Source organism: Lepidochelys kempii, chromosome 2 (genome assembly GCF_965140285.1).
Source record: "Lepidochelys kempii isolate rLepKem1 chromosome 2, rLepKem1.hap1, whole genome shotgun sequence".
Taxonomy (NCBI): Eukaryota; Metazoa; Chordata; order Testudines; family Cheloniidae; genus Lepidochelys; species Lepidochelys kempii.
The window spans coordinates 49,498,694-49,516,125 of record NC_136381.1 but is presented as its reverse complement, the minus strand read 5'-3'; the positions used below and the strand labels follow the sequence as shown (position 1 = coordinate 49,516,125).

Here is a 17,432-nt window from a genome sequence, read left to right as displayed (position 1 = left end):
TTTATCAATATCGTTCTTGAATTGTGGACACCAGAACTGGACACAGTTTTCCAGAAGTGATTGCACAGTGCCAAATACAGAGGTAATATGACCTCCCTACACATACTTTTTCTGTCACAAGTCTAGAGAAGCTAAAATTGTCTTTGTTACAATAATTCACAAGAAAATTCTTTCCCACTGAAGGATGAAGTAGTCAGTAAGAATTTGAAAATAAATTATTAATCTGGTTTTGTTGTGTTTTAGGCATTCGATTACAAAATATTTAGTGATGGTTACAAATTGTTAACATTAGATTGGTAACGTTCGTTTTTTTGGCTGTCAATTTATGACTTTTAAAACAGTTGGGTTTGAAGTAAAAAGCTATGATGACTTCTTGATCTGCCGTTTCAAGCAAGTAAGATGTGTTTTGTAAATTCTGCTATTTAGTTAATAGATTTTGAGTTTCCATCTTATTGAGTAAAAATTACCCTCAGACGCATCCCAGACCGAAAGCCTCTACCTCTATGCTGCGTGCAGACAGCCTTTTTTCTGACATGCAAATAATTGCTCTTCTCTGAGACCTATTCTGTGCATTTTCCCTCTGTTGTTTAGGAGAGCTGTACTCTCTTTATGAAAGTGATTAGAGGAGAAAGAGATTTCTAAGAGACCTGCTTTCCTAAAACTCATGCAGTGGTTTGAGCATTGGCCTGCTAAACCCAGGGTTGCGAATTCAGTCCTTGAGGGGGCCATTTAGGGATCTGGGGCAAAAATTGGGGATTGGTCCTGCTTTGAGCAGGGGGTTGGACTAGATGACCTCCTGAGGTCCCTTCCAACCTTGATATTCTATGATTCTGTGATTCTATGATTCTATGTAAGCTTTCTGCGACACACTGAGGGCTTGTCTACACTGGCAATTAACAGGATTGCAACTTTCTTGCTCAGGGGTGTGAAAAAACACCCCCCTAAGTGCAACAAGTTTCAGTGCTGTAAAGCGCCAGTCTAAACAGTACCTCAGCGCTGGGAGCTACGCCCCTCGTTGAGGTGGGTCGCTGTGCCGCGACCACACAAGGCACGATAAAGTGCTTTAGTGTTGCCAGTGTAGACTAGCCCTGACTTGACACATTGATGCTATTTTAGGGCCTGTGAGGTGCTGAGTGCCAAGCACTCCATTTAAAATCAATGAGTGTGAAAGGTACTCAACACCTCTCCGATTTAGGCCATTAGTTGAAAAGCACTGAATGTGCTAGGGAAAGATGGAGCCAAAATGGATGAGGATAGGGCACAACTAGTTTGAGTGATGGAGACAAGCAAGCCTGGTGTGAATGAAGCTGACATTTCAAGAGTATTTAATAGCATCCCCAGCATGCATTTAGCAGTGCAATAGCGGGCAAACACTGTGATACTAGTACATTTCTAGTACTGAAAAGACAAATCAATTGCACTTTTATTGGAGGATAATGGCAGTGCCAACACAAGTTACCATGGGCTAGATTCTCATACTTCTTTACTCCTTGAGTAATCCCATTGATTTCAATGGGACTACTTGCACAGTGAGACACTACTCAGCATCTGATTTACCATTGCTTCTAATATTGTTCCTGCTTTTAGTTTATACCCTGAAATCTATGTAGCCAGATTCTGATACTTTTACTTATATTAAGTACTAATGGGGCTACTCAAAAAACAAAATATCAGAATCTGGCCTTACATAGCTAACTCGTCACCAATACATTTTGCTCAATACCAAGAATATCTCTCTTGTGTCTCCTTAAAAGTGATAATCCTACACGCAGTTTAGTATATCTCTTGTATTGTTGTTTCCTGATTATCACAGATTTATAGCAAAATTCTCTATTTTGCTTGGCATTATTTTCTAACTTTGTATGAACAAAATAAAATGGAAATCCATTCAGTCTTACAAAGGAAGCACAAATTATTGCTGTGACTATTATTATTCATATGGAAAGCCAGGGAATATGTAGACCAGACAGCCAAGGATATTGAGACAAATCAGTAGAACTTGTTTAAATACATCAAAAGTCAGATGCCCATATCTGAGTCCACCAGATCAACAAGAGCTAGAAGAATCATTTAAAGCAGCATTTGTTTCCAGTCTGTAAGAGAAATAGTTTTGTTTGTTTTTTATTGGGATGTGTGAAGATATTATTAAAGAAAAGACAAATCAAAAAGATGAGCTTGACATTTAGTTATGAACGCTGTGAGATCCATGGTTAGTTTTATTATACGCAGGAACAAACTCCACTGTCCAGACGCAGCTCCTGGGAACATACTGTCTCCTGCATGCATGAATCTGTCCCTATTGATAAACCATTTGTTGTCTTAAGGAATGTTGCTGTCATGGCAGGTTTTGAGAGTGAAGGAAGGAGGGTGTTTCTAGTAGCTAGGGCCAGTCTTGAAGACAATCTTGATTGGGACAGAGATCTCATACTGGACTCTGTATTCAATAGGCAACCAGTGCAGAGAGCATATCATAACCTGTGTTATTAAATAGGTGGGCTGATGCATTTTATACCAGCTAGAGCTTGTTCAGTGTGTTGTCTTTATTCCTATATGTAACTAGTTTGGGAAGGATTATATTTTTATCGCTAAATGTTAGTAAATGTCACACACTCACAAACGGATGAAAAAATATATTCATCCATAATAATTAAAATTTACAGATAGGCACAGTAAGAAAAATGCTAATTGTGAATTTATTTGATGTAAGGATGTTTATTTTGTAAACTTTTACATGTGATGTTGACCCCTTCCTAACCCCATAGTTTTATGCAACAGTGAAAATTTAAATAAATAAAAATGGAAAAAGCTTAAAAATAAACATTGATCATCCATCCATCAAAATTATATAACATGAAATTCTGTTAAGTCTATGTATAACAAATTGTAATAATCAAAAGGTTATAAATGACTGGATTACTGTGCCCTAATTCTGAGAGTGACAGGATGGGATATAAACTTCTGGTCCTTATTTGTTTGTGTGCGTTCCCCCTGCCTGTCCCCCTGGCTACCCCTCAACCTCTGTTTGGGTTTATGGTAGCACTGAGGAGTCCTAAAGGACCCCAAGCTACAGACGGACTTAACAATTTTGAAAGCAGATGCCCTTAATAATGGGAGGAGGAGGAGGTCATAGAGGAAACAAGTTCTTCAAAATTATTTCCTCCTCCTAGTAGCATCACCTTAGTCTTGCCTGGATCCATTTTTAGCCATTTGCACTCCTTCCATATGCGGATTTTGGCTAAACACTGAGAATGCCGAGAGATGGTGCTGTTTCCATTTGTCATAAAGGAGATATAGAGTTAGGTGTCATCTGTATATTGTTGACACCTCCACCTATTTACCCTCGCCATCTCATCCATTGGCTCCTCACTGAATAAAATGGAGGTGGGGGGGAGAAGGGGAAAAGGACTGATCCTTATGGAACTCCAGTGGTGCGGGCTGTGAAGATGGAGATACAGTTGTCCAGAATGCCCCTGATCACAGAAGTATGACTTGAGCCATTTCAAGGAAACTCCATCCACCCCTGCGGCTAGTGGGACAGGAGAATTTGATCAGTGGTAACAAATGCTGAAGAGAGGTCCTGCAGGATGAGAATGGAAGTACTTCACTTGTCTATGCACAAACCCCAGCATCCCCACACTGTCAGAGCTTCTGCCTCCAGGGATACCATGAAGGAACCCCTTAAAGAGGGGGGCCTTGAGGAAAGATAATGTAGTGAGGTCTAGATGAAACACTGTTGGATTAAAGCAAGGTCTTTGGAGGCCTGAAAATTTAGTTGAGACACACAGTATGCTAGAGGCAGGATACTGGATTGGAAGGAAAACTTGTTAAATATTGGTGTTGCTCAGATGAAGAGTTAAGTATCTCTGAGCTTACTGAATGAACAGGTGCCTGCTGCATTCCTATTGGCTAGAAGAACCTGGGAAGAGGCAAAAAGTGCCAAACTAATGTTCTAATTTGTGTTTGATCAATTAGACTGGAGAAGGATCTGTGTTGAGAGCGGAGAGCTGTCTGATGACCTGGCAAAGACAGCCGTATGATATATTGAATTCCATTCTTTGGTGAATCTTTCTGTTTTTAATTTAAAATAAATAAATAAAATTAATTAAAATAATCCAGGTGAGTTCTTGTGATTCATTTTCTCATTTGTCAGTTGCTTTTTTCTATGAAAATAGCAAACACAGTGAAATTACTTACTTACTTACTTAATTAAAAACACCTTATTCCCCACTTCCTTCCAATACATTTTAGGACCTGCTCGCTGGAAAGAGGTTTTCCCTGTCGCTAATGGAGACCGTCAATCCCCCATTGACATCAAAACTGAAGAAACCAAATATGACCCTGCTCTACCTCCTATTAGCCCCAACTATGATCCAACTTCTGCTAAAGTCATCCTCAACAATGGACACTCCACCAGTGTAGAATTTGATGACACAGAAAATAAATCAGGTTTGTTTCTGTTCATATTTAATTGTACTTTCTTTCTTTCCCTGTCTCTTGAATGGAGTACAGTCTGGGTATGTTGCACTGGAGATTATATCATGGCATATGAACAGCAACCCTGTAGTTCTGAGTCCAAAAGAAATACTTTTTCCTGATTTTCAGTTTGTTGCAATATTGAGATGATTTCTTAAAGAAATTCTAAATCACAGTTTCTCAGAAAATGCCCAGGTTCACATTCTGTTAATTTTTCCCCACATGGTATAGTATCATCCATACGGTATCCAACCCCCAGTTTGAATTGTTTTATAACACATTTTTCAAACACTGCTCTCCACAGCATAGATGGAGCCTTTGTGTCTCATTGCAGGTCCATTCAAATGAATAAGGTCCACTCAAATCTCTTATCTGTGTTTAAATACAGGTATTGCATGATTTATGTTCTTGCTCTGAACTCATGCCAAGAGTTGATCAATAAAGAACAAAGAAATTATATGTCAAAGGATCCTTTTTCTCTCTAAGAAATGTCATTGTCCCATTTTTTTTTAACACCCATTGACTCTCCTTTTGCAAACAACTATGGAGGCTCGGAGGTTGTCCTGTCCAAAAAACATTCTGTTATATTTACTGACTTCATATGGGTTTTCAGAATGCTTCCTTTGCATAGCAGAGAGGCAAGTTGCATCTACAGAAAGCTCTTTTTCAAACAATAAAAGTGTAAGCCCTTCACAAGCGAGAGAAGCCTCTTATGGTTGATCTGTTAATTTCAGATACTGCCTCACTACTTGGAGAAGGTTAGCAAGAGAAGCCTTTGTTATAAAGGCAAGTGAGAAGATAAACCCAAATTAGTATGGAACTGTTTTGATTTTTCTGTTTGCTGTTTGACATTTACAGGATGTCAGGATGTATTCGTAAATATTCTCAAACCCTTCTTTGTAACTAATCCAGTTTCATTAGCAGGTGCTGTAAGATCAAAGGTTGTTTGTATGTTTTACCAAGTTTAGGATAGTTAGGAAAGTGAGCATGGACAAAATAAGATTTACAAAGAAAGCTGAGCAGGAGAATCCTGCCTTCCCACATTACAGAGGAATGAGGAACTGCTTTAGGCAACAGTTTCTTTTCCTTCCATTTACTATATCTTCCAGATTGTTGAAACTTCTAAACTTCTGTAAACTTCCTGTAACATTGTTACACTTTACCCTATTGTGCAATATATTCGCAAGGCAGTATATGCCACATTGCCAAATTACAAATGCAGAAGCTGTAATCATATGAAGATTCTGGCACAGCAGACATTATTTTGAATGAAATGTTTGTAAACAGAAAATGGAATTGTGATATGTTCTGAAAAAGAGTTACAGATAATTTTATTGGGAACTTTTTGATGAATTATTGAATATTTCCTTGAACAAAGCATTTTTTTCAGTTTGCTTATTTGTAGGGCCGTCGATTAATTGCAGTTAACTCACACGACTAACTAAAATAAATTAATCATGATTAATCCCAGCTTTAATCCCACTGTTAACAATAGATACCAAATTAAATTTATTAAATCTTTTTGGATGTTTTTCTACATTTTCAAATATATTGATTTCAGTTACAACGTAGAACACAAGTGTACAGTGCTCACTTTATATTATTTTTAGTACAAATATTTGCACTGTAAAAATGATAAAAGAAATAGTATTTTTCAATTCACCTCATACAAGTACTGTAGTGCATTCTCTTTCTCATGAAAGTGCAACTTACAAATGTTGATTTTTTTTGTTACATAACTGCACTAAAAAAAAAAACCATGTAAAACTTAGAGCTTACAAGTCCACTGAGTCCTACTTCTTGTTCAGCCAATCACTAAGACAAACAAATTTGTTTATATTTATGGGAGATAATGCTGCCCACTTCTTATTTAAAATGTCACCTGACAGTGAGAACAAACGTACTTTTGTAGCCGGCATTGCAGGTATTTACTTGTGAGATATGCTAAACATTTGTATGCCCCTTCATGCTTTGGCCACCATTCCAGAGGACATGCTTCCATGCTGATGATGCTCATTAAAAAAATGTGTTAATTAAATTTGTGGCTGAACTCCTTGTGGGAGAATTGTATGTCTCCTGCTCTGTTTTACCTGCATTCTGCCATATATTTCATGTTATAGCAGTCTCGGATGATGACCCAGAGCATGTTGTTCATTTTAAGAACACTTTCGCTGCCGATTTGACAAAACGCAACGAAGTTACAAATTTGAGATTTCTAAAAATAGCTACAGCACTCGACCCAAGATTTAAGAATCTGAAGTGCCTTCCAAAATCTGAGAGGGACGAGGTGTGGAGCATGCTTTCAGAAGTCTTAAAAGAGCAACACTCCAATGAGAAAACTACAGAACCCGAACCACCGAAAAAGAAAATCAACTGTCTGCTGATGGCATCTGACTCAGATGATGAAAATGATCTGCTTTGGATCATTATCAAGCAGAACCCATCATCAGCATGGACACATGTCCTCTGGAATGGTGGTTGAAGTATGAAGGGATATATGAAACTTTGGCACACCTGGCACGTAAATATCTTGTGACACCGGCTACAACAGTGCCATGCAAATACCTTGTCAAGGTTCCTCCTCCACTTTGAACTCTAGGGTACAGATGTGGGGACCTGCATGAAAACCTCCTAAGCTTACTTTTACCAGTTTTCTTACAAGAAGACTTTTAATAGAAATAGAAGTAAATAGAAGTAAAGGAATCACCCCTGTAAAATCAGGGTGGTAGATACCTTACAGGGTAATTAGATTCAAACATAAGGTTTTGCCTAGAGGGATTCTCTAAGTTACAAAAAAGACACACAGACAGAAATAGTCATTCTATTCAGCACAATTCTTTTCTCAGCCATTTAAAGAAATCATAATCTAACACATACCTAGCTAGATTACTTACTAAAAGTTCTAAGACTCCATTCCTGGTCTATCCCCGGCAAAAGCAGCATACCACAGACACACAGACCCTTTGTTTCTCTCCCTCTTCCCAGCTTTTGAAAGTATCTTGTTTCCTCATTGGTCATTTTGGTCAGGTGCCAGCGAGGTTACCTTTAGCTTCTTAACCCTTTACAGGTGAGAGGAGCTTTCCCCTGGCCAGGAGGGATTTCAAAGGGGTTTACCCTTCCCTTTATATTTATGACATGCCCCCCAAATCTCAGCTAGGGTGAAACACTGGCTGGGATTTCTTCCTGGAGCTCTAGGAAAAACAGCGTTAATAAGACATATGCATCTCTAAACATACTACCAAGTACATAAAGACTAACAATATTTTCCACATCTCAAGGACGATTTTAACCAGTTGATTCTTGGAAACTTTCACGGGAGAGTGCATCAGCCACTTTGTTAGAAGCTCCTGAGATGTGTAGGATGTCGAAATCAAAATCTTGGAGAACTAAACTCCACCAAAGAAGTTTTTTGTTATTTTCTTTGATGGCGTGAAGCCACTTCAGTGCAGCATGGTCGGTTTGCAGGTGGAAACGCCGTCCCCAAACATATGGGCGTAGCTTTTCCAGAGCGTAGACAATGGCGTAACATTCTTTTTCACTGACTGACCAGTTGCTTTCCCTCTCAGACAGTTTTTTGCTGAGAAACACTACAGGGTGGAATTCTTGATCAGGTCCTTTCTGCATTAAAACTGCTCCCACACCACGCTCGGACGCATCGGTGGTTACTAGGAACGGTTTGTCAAAGTCTGGGGCCCTTAGTACAGGGTCAGACATGAATGTTGCTTTAAGCTTGTTAAAGGCCTTCTGACACTTTTTGATCCACTGAACAGCATTTGGCTGTTTCTTTTTGGTTAGGTCTGACAGTGGGGTGGCGATTTGGCTGTATTGCGGTACAAATTGTCTGTAATAACCGGCCAAGCCTAAGAAGGATTGAACCTGTTTCTTTGACTTTGGGACAGGCCACTTTTGGATAGCATCCACTTTGGCCTGTAGGGGGCTGATAGTTCCTTGACCCACCTGGTGTCCAAGTTAAGTCACTCTGTTTAGGCCTATTTCACACTTCTTAGCCTTAACAATCAGTCCTCCCTCCCATATGGGCTGGACGACTTTTTGTAGATGTTCCAGGTGGTCTGCCCAGGAATCCGAAAATATGGCCACATCGTCAAGGTAGGCGACTGCATATTCTCCTAATCCCGCTAGGAGACCATCTACTAGTCTTTGGAAGGTGACGGGTGCATTTCGCAGCCCGAAAGGGAGTACATTAAATTCATACAGCCCGAGATGTGTGATGAAGGCTGACCTTTCCTTGGCAGATTCATCTAGCGGTACCTGCCAGTACCCCTTGGTTAAGTCCAAGGTAGAGATGAACTGGGCCCATCCCAGTTTCTCTAATAGTTCATCTGTGCGTGGCATTGGATAGTTGTCTGGGCGAGTTACAGCATTTAGCTTACGGTAGTCCATGCAAAAACATATTTCCCCATCTGGTTTGGGAACTAGAACCACTGGAGATGCCCATGCACTTCCAGAGGGGCAGATTACACCCATCTGTAACATATCCTGGCTCTCCCGTTCTATAGCAGTTTTAGCTTGAGGAGACACCCGGTAAGGTTGGACTTTAATTGGGCGAGCATTACCTGTGTCAATGGAGTGGTATGCCCGTTCAGTCAGTCCTGGGGTGGCTGAGAACGTTGGCGCGTAGCTAGTACACAGCTCCTGGATCTGCTGTTGCTGCATACGCCCAAGGGTCATGGAGAGGTTCACCTCTTCCACACCACCAGCACTTTTCCCTTCGTAGTAGACACCTTCAGGCCACTCAGCGCCGTCTCCTCCCTGGGCTGTAAACTGACAACCCTTTAATTCTCTGGAATAAAAGGGCTTTAGAGAATTAATATGGTACACCTTAGGCTTTCGGTTGGAGGTGGGGAATGCTATGAGATAATTAACAGCTCCCAGGCACTCCTGGACCGTGAATGGCCCTTCCCACGATGCTTCCATTTTATGGGCCTGGAGTGCCTTTAAGACCATGACCTGGTCCCCTACTTTGACGGAACGCTCTCTGGCATGTTTATCATACCAGGCTTTTTGCTCTTTTTGAGCATCCTGTAAGTTTTCTCTAGCAAGGGCTAAAGAGGTTCGGAGGGTGTTTTGTAGGTTGGTTACAAAGTCCAGAATGTTAGTTCCTGGAGAAGGTGTAAATCTCTCCCATTGCTGCTTCACCAACTGTAATGGCCCCTTAACCTCACGGCCATATACAAGTTCAAATGGGGAAAACCCTAAACTGGGATGGGGTACAGCTCTGTAGGCAAAGAGCAACTGCTGCAACACTAGGTCCCAATCATTGGAGTGCTCATTTATGAATTTACTTATCCTGGCCCCCAAAGTTCCATTAAACTTCTCCACCATGCCATTTGTTTGATGATGGTAAGGAGTGGCAACCAAGTGATTTACCCCATGAGCTTCCCAAAGGCTTTCCATAGTTCCTGCCAGGAAATTAGTCCCTGCATCGTGAGGATGTCGGAGGGCCAACCTACCCTGGCAAAAATGTCTGCTAGTGCCTGGCACACACTTTTAGCCCTGGTGTTGCTTAGAGCTACTGCTTCCAGCCATCAGGTGGCAAAATCCATGAAAGTCAGTATGTACTGCTTTCCTCTGGCTGTCTTTTTCGGAAAAGGACCCAGAATATCCACAGCTCCTTGCTGAAATGGAACTTCAATGATGGGGAGTGGCTGGAGAGGGGCTTTGACCTGGTCTTGGGGTTTTCCCACTCTTTGGCATACTTCACAAGACCGGACATAGGTAGAAACATCCTTGCCCATTCCCTCCCAGTGGAATGACCCCCCCAAACGGTCTTTGGTCCTGTTCACCCCAGCATGGCCACTAGGGTGATCATGGGCTAAGCTCAAGAGCTTGGCCCGGTATTTAGTTGGAACTACCAACTGTCTCTGAGGATGCCAGTCTTCCTGGTGTCCACCAGAAAGAGTTTCCTTGTATAAAAGTCCTCTTTCTACAACAAACCTGGATCAATTAGAAGAGCTGAGAAGCGGTGGGTTGCTCCGTGCCGCCGTCCAAGCTCTCTGGAGGCTTTCATCTGCTTCCTGTTCGGTCTGGAACTGTTCCCTTGTTGCTGGAGACATCAGTTCCTCATTGGATTGTGGACCTATGCTTGGTCCCTCTGGAAGCGATGTAGGGGATGGGGCTGTTTCCGTTGACTGTGAACCGCTTTCCGCTGGTGCACTATGTTGGGATTCAGGCTCCGGCTGAGCCTCTTGTGTAGGGTTATCGGCTGCTGCTGGTTCAGGTTCGGTGGGGCCCGCTGGTGTTGAGTTTGCAAGTACTGGATTCAGTGCTGGCAAATGGTCTGGTGCTGGTTGTTCCGCTGGTTCCGGTTCTGGGACTGGTTCCATCTGGGTCTCTGGGACTGGATCCACTACTGCTGTTGCAGACATTGGCCTGGGGTCTAGATCCATCACCTCTGACTGGGTCCTGATCGAATTTTCCGGAACAGAGCTAGGCCTCACGGCTTGTATAGCCTGGCTATGGGTGACCATTCCTACCCTCTTGGCCTGCTTCACATGACTGGCCACGTCTTCCCCCAACAGAATGGGGATGGGATAATCATCATAGACTGCAAAAGTCCACGTTCCTGACCAGCCCTGGTACTGGACAGGCAACTTGGCTATAGGCAAATTGAAAGAGTTGGACTTGAAGGGTTGAGTCGTCACTTAGATCTCTGAGTTGATTAAATTGGGGTTCACTAAGGAAGCATGGATAGCTGACACTTGTGCTCTGGTGTCCCTTTTTCCTGCCCACACTCAGAGTTTCCTTCTGCTCCAAGGGTATCTGGGAGGTATCTGGGCCTGCAGACCTCTGGTGTGATCCCGGTGCAATGAACTGTAATCTGTTGGGGTTCTTGGGGCAGTTGGCCTTTACATGCCCCAGCTCGTTACATTTAAAACATCGTCCAGCTGACGGGTCACTGGGGCGAGGTGGGTTGCTGGAGAACGGGGTGGTGGGACGATAAGGTGTCTGGAGGGTTCTTTGGGAGGTAGGTGGGGCTTTGGGTGGCCCCCGGTAATAGGGTGTGTTCTGGGGTTGTCCCTTCTGGTCTCCGCTCCAACTGCGACCAGTTTTCTTCTTCTCTGCCACCTCCACCCATCTGGCTCCAGTCTCTCCTGCCTTGATTACAGTTTTGGGCTTCCCATCTAGGATGTATCTTTCTATTTCCTCAGGAACCCCCTCTAAGAATTGTTCCGTTTGCATTAGGAAGGGCAAATTTACTGGAGATTCAACACTTGCTCCTGATATCCAGGCATCCCAATGTTTCACAATGTGGTAGGCATGTCGGGTAAATGACATGTCTGGTTTCCACCTTAGGGCTCTGAACCTCCGACGAGACTGCTCGGGTGTTATCCCCATTCTGACTCTCGCCTTGGATTTAAACAGTTCATACTTGTTCATGTGTTCTTTAGGCATTTCAGCTGCCACCTCAGCTAAGGGTCCACTGAGCTGCGGCCTCAGCTCTACCATGTATTGGTCAGTAGACATGTTGTACCCAAGGCAGACCCTTTCGAAGTTTTCTAAGAAGGCCTCAGTATCATCGCCTGCCTTGTAGGTGGGGAACTTTCTGGGATGGGAAGTGGTACCTGGAGAAGGATTGCTAGGGTTTGTTGGTATATTCTGCTGAGCCTTTACCTTCTCCATCTCCAGTGCATGCTTCCTCTCTTCTTCCCTCTCCTCCTCCACATGCTTCCTCTCTTTTTCCTTCTCCTCCTTCTTCAGCCACATGAGTTCTATCTGTCTTTCATGTTCCCTTTGTTTTTCCTCAGCCTGAAATCTGGCTAATTCCAGCTTTTGTCGAGCCGTGGATTTTGTCATCCTAACCTCTCTGTTTTTAACTAACTTTACACCCAATTTAGAAATTGGTTTAGAAATAAACAAAGAAAACTTTGCTGTAAAATTTTGCTGTGCTGGAATAGAATACCTATTCTCTGATAGTGATTGTCAGCCTACAGAAAAAGACAATTCCCTTGTCTCTGCTCTGGCCCCAAATCAAAGCAAAAAACCTCCAACTACTTGGAAACCTGCTTACCAGCAGCCCAAAGGGAAAAAAATTCCTTTTCAAACTTGTGCTCCTTGTAAAAAAATCAAAATCCTAAAAAAAATAAGCCCTTCCACTTTTGTCTCCAGGCAAATGGGTAGAACACTTTCCCTATTTACTTTTAGGGAAAAAAAACCCCTTCTGGTTTGGAAGACTGAATTTCCCTGCAGGAGTTAAGTACCCTGCCTCCAGGCAAAGAAAACCTGCAATTCACAAAGATAATCCCCTTTTGTCTCTCCTCTGGCCCCAAAGCAGAGAAAAAACAAACTGCTTTCAGTTTCAGCTGCTTTCTGGACCTCCTTTCCAGCAGCCCCAAAGGAAAAAAAAATTCCTTTTTAAAATCTGTATTTCTAGTTCAAAAAATCTCAAATTGATCTCAAAATGATTTCAGGTTAATCCCACCACTCTGCCACCATGTCAAGGTTCCTCCCCCACTCTGAACTCTAGGGTACAGATGTGGGGACCTGCATGAAAACCTCCTAAGCTTACTTTTACCAGTTTAGGTTAAAACTTCCCCAAGGTACAAATTAATTTTATCCTTTATCCTTGGAATATCCACTGCCAGCACCAAACTCTAACTGGGTTTACTGGGAAACATAGTTTGGACACGTCTTTCCCCCCAAAATCCTCCCAACCCTTGCACCCCACTTCCTGGGGAAGGTTTGGTAAAAATCCTCACCAATTTGCATAGGGGACCACAGACCCAAATCCTTGGATCTGAGAACAATGAAAAAGCATTCAGTTTTCTTACAAGAAGACTTTTAATAGAAATAGAAGTAAAGGAATCACCCCTGTAAAATCAGGGTGGTAGATACCTTACAGGGTAATTAGATTCAAACATAGAGAATCCCTCTAGGCAAAACCTTAAGTTACAAAAAAGACACACAGACAGAAATAGTCATTCTATTCAGCACAATTCTTTTCTCAGCCATTTAAAGAAATCATAATCTAACACATACCTAGCTAGATTACTTACTAAAGTTCTAAGACTCCATTCCTGGTCTATCCCCGGCAAAAGCAGCATACCACAGACACACAGACCCTTTGTTTCTCTCCCTCTTCCCAGCTTTTGAAAGTATCTTGTTTCCTCATTGGTCATTTTGGTCAGGTGCCAGCGAGGTTACCTTTAGCTTCTTAACCCTTTACAGGTGAGAGGATTTTTCCTCTGGCCAGGAGGGATTTTAAAGGGGTTTACCCTTCCCTTTATATTTATGACATACCTGTTCTGACTTTCAGGTGACACTGTAAACAAGAAGTGGGCAGCATTATCTCCCACAAATGCGAACACACTTGTTTGTCTGAGCAATTGGCTGAACAAGAAGTAGGACTGAGTGGACTTGTAGGCTCTACAGTTTGACATTGTTTTGTTTTTGAATGCAATTATTTTTGTACATAATTCTACATTTGTAAATTCAACTTTCATGATAAAGAGGTTGCACTGCAGTACATGTAATGGGGGAATTGAAAAATACTATTTCTTTTATCATTTTTACATTGTAAATATTTGTAATAAAAAAGAAATATAAAGAGAGCACTGTACACTTTGTATTCTGCTTTGTAAATCAATATATTTGAAAATGTAGAAAACATCCAAAAATATTTAAATAAATGGTATTCTATTACTGTTTAACAGAGCAATTAAATGCACGATGAATCTCGATTAATTTTTTTAATCACACGATTAATCACGTTTTATTTTTAAATCACTTGACAACCCTACTTATTTGGTTTAAATACTGTGTTTTGGTAGCTTACAAGTGTGTGTTCAAACAATATTCAAATAAGTATGTGTTCAGAGATATAAAAATCATCCAAAGCACAAGATTTCAACTACTCAGACATCTGTTGGGAAAATAACACAGCAGGGCACAGATTATCCAACAAGTTCTTGGAATGTATTGGAGACAATTTTTTATTTCAGAAGGTGGAGAAAGCTACTCGGGGAGAGGCTGTTCTAGGTTTGATTTTGAAAAATAGGGAGGAACTGGTTAAGAATTTGAAAGTGCGAGGCAGCTTGGGTGAAAGTGATGATGAAACGATAGAATTCATGATTCTAAGGAATGGTAGGAGGGAGAACAGCAAAATAAAGACAATGTATTTCCAGAAGGCAGACCTTAGCAAACTCAGGGAGTTGGTAGGTAAGATCCCATGAGAAGCAAGTCTAAGGGGGAAAACAATTGAAGACAATTAGCAGTTTTTCAAAGAGAAATTATGAAGGGCACAATAACAAACTATCCCACTGCATAGGAAAGACAGGAAGTAGGGCAAGAGACCACCCTGGCTTAACCAGGAGATCTTCAATGATCTAAAAATCAAAAAAGAGTCCTACAAAAAGTGGAAACTAAGTCAAATTACAAAGGATGAATATAAACAAATAACACAGGTATGTAGGGACAAAATTAGAAAGGCCAAGGCACAAAATGAGATCAAACTAGCTAGAGACATAAAGGATAACAAGAAAACATTCTACAAATGCATTAGAAGCAAGAGGAAGACCAAGGACAGGGTAGTCCTGTTACTCAATGAGGGGGGAAAACAATAACAGAAAATGTGGAAATGGCAGAGGTGCTTAATGATTTCTTTGTTTCAGTTTTTCACCAAGAATGTTGGTGGCGATTGGATTTCTAACATAGTGAATGCCAGTGAAAATGAGATAGGATTAGGGACTAAAATAGGGAAAGAACAAGTTAAAAATTACTTAGACAAGTTAGATGTCTTTAAGTCACCAGGGCCTGATGAAATGCATCCTAGAATACTCAAGGAGCTGACTGAGGAGATATTTGAGCCATTAGTGATTATCATTGAAAAGTCATGGAAGATGGGAGAAATTCCAGAGTACTGGAATAGGCAAATATAGTGCCCATCTATAAAAAGGGAAATAAGGACAACCAGGGGAATTACAGATCAGTCAGCTTAACTTCTGTACCCAGAAAGATAATGGAGCAAATAATTAAGCAACCAATTTGCAAACATCTAGAACATCATAAGGTGATAATTAACAGTCAGCATAGATTTGTCAAGAACAAATTTTGTGTCAAACCAACCTGATAGATTTCTTTGACAGGATAACAAACCTCGTGGATAGGGGGGAAGCAGTAGATGTGGTATATCTTGACTTTAGTGTGGCTTTTGATACGTCTTGCATGACCTCATAACCAAAATAGGGAAATACAACCTAGATGGAGCTACTAGAAAGTGGGTGCACAACTGGTTGGAAAACCGTTCCTAGAGTGTAATTATCAGTGGTTCACAGTCATGCTGGAAAGGCATAAAGTGTGGGGTACCACAGGGATCAAATTCTGGGTCTGGTTCTGTTCAGTATCTTCATCAATTACTTAGATAATGGCATAGAGAGTATACTTATAAAGTTTGTTGATGATACCAAGCTGGGAGGGGGTTGCAAGTGCTTTGGAGGATAGGATTATAATTCAAAATGATCTGGACAAACTGGAGAAATGGTCTGAAGTAAATAGGATGAAATTCAATAAGCACCAATGCAAAGTACTCCACTTAGGAAGGAACAATCAGTTGCACACATACAAAATGGGAAATGACTGCCTGGGAAGAAGTACTGCGGAAAGGGATCTGGGGATCATAGTGGACCACAAGCTAAATATGAGTCAACAGTGTAACACTGTTGCAAAAAAAGTGAACATCATTTTGGTATGTATTAACAGCAGTGTTGTAAGCAAGACATGAGAAGTAATTCTTCCGCTCTACTTCTCGCTGATTAGGCCTCAGCTGGAGTATTGTGTCCAGTTCTGGGCGCTACATTTCAGGAAATATGTGGACAAATTGGAAAAAGTCCAGAGAAAGCAAACAAAAATTATTAAAGGACTAGAAAACATGATCCAAGAGGGAAGATTGAAAAAACTGGATTTGTTTAGTCTGGAAAAGAGAAGACTGAGAGGGGACATGATAACAGTTTTCAAGTACATAAAAGATTGTTACAAAGAGGAGGGAGAAAAGTTGTTCTTCTTAACCTCTGAGGATAGGCTAAGAAGCAATGTGCTTAAATTTCAGCAAAGGAGGTTTAGGTTGGACATTAGGAAAAAATTCCTAACTGTCACGGTGGTTAAGCACTGGAATAAATTGCCTAGGGAAATTTTGGAATCTTCATCATTGGAGATTTTTAAGAGCAGGTTAGACAAACACCTGTCAGGGATGGTCTAGATCAGTGCTTCTCAAAGCCGGTCCGCCGCTTGTTCAGAGAAAGCCCCTGGCACGCCAGACCAGTTTGTTTACCTGACGCGTCCACAGGTTCGGCCGATTGCGGCTCCCACTGGCCGCGGTTTGCCACTCCAGGCCAATGGGGGCTGCGGGAAGCAGCGCGGGCCAAGGGACATGCTGGCCACCCTTCCCGCAGCCCCCATTGGCCTGGAGCTGCGAACCGCGGCCAGTGCGAGCCGCGATCGGTCGAACCTGTGGACGCGTCAGGTAAACAAACTGGTCTAGCCCGCCAGGGGCTTTCGCTGAACAAGCAGCAGACTGGCTTTGAGAACCACTGGTCTAGATAATACTTGGTCCTGCCATGAGTGCAGAGGACTGGACTAGATGACCTCTCAAGTCCCTTCCAGTCCTGTGATTCTATGATATCTCAACATGTTCGGTGTTGCCTGGACTTCTGTAAGGAATACTTCTGCTGGATTCTCTTGACCCAATTTATTTATATAAATAATATGTTTCATATTTAAAGTGACAGTGTCATGACAAAAAGTTAGAAATGGGCCCAACTGTAACTTCAGATCTGAACCTATATTCAGACTTCATTGGCTAGGTTTTCTCCTATGTTGTGGCCTCAATCCAAGTCAGCTAATCCAAGCAGCTGGGAATCCCCTCAGTGTGGGAATCCTAGAGGTGGAGCTGATATAGCCTATTAGAAAGAGGCATGGCTGAAGTGTGACTGTGCGTTGGTGATCCC

The 17,432-nt window shown here is 41.8% G+C and overlaps 1 protein-coding gene across 1 annotated transcript in view; it reads left to right on the top strand.

Moving 5' to 3' along the window:
- The window catches only part of LOC140906549 (carbonic anhydrase 13-like), a 41,046-nt gene that overhangs the window by 6,846 nt on the left and 16,768 nt on the right, over positions 1 to 17,432 (top strand). Inside the window, 1 exon segment of the mRNA XM_073330660.2 lies at positions 4,249 to 4,446. Coding sequence (XP_073186761.1) covers positions 4,249 to 4,446 — 198 coding nt within the window.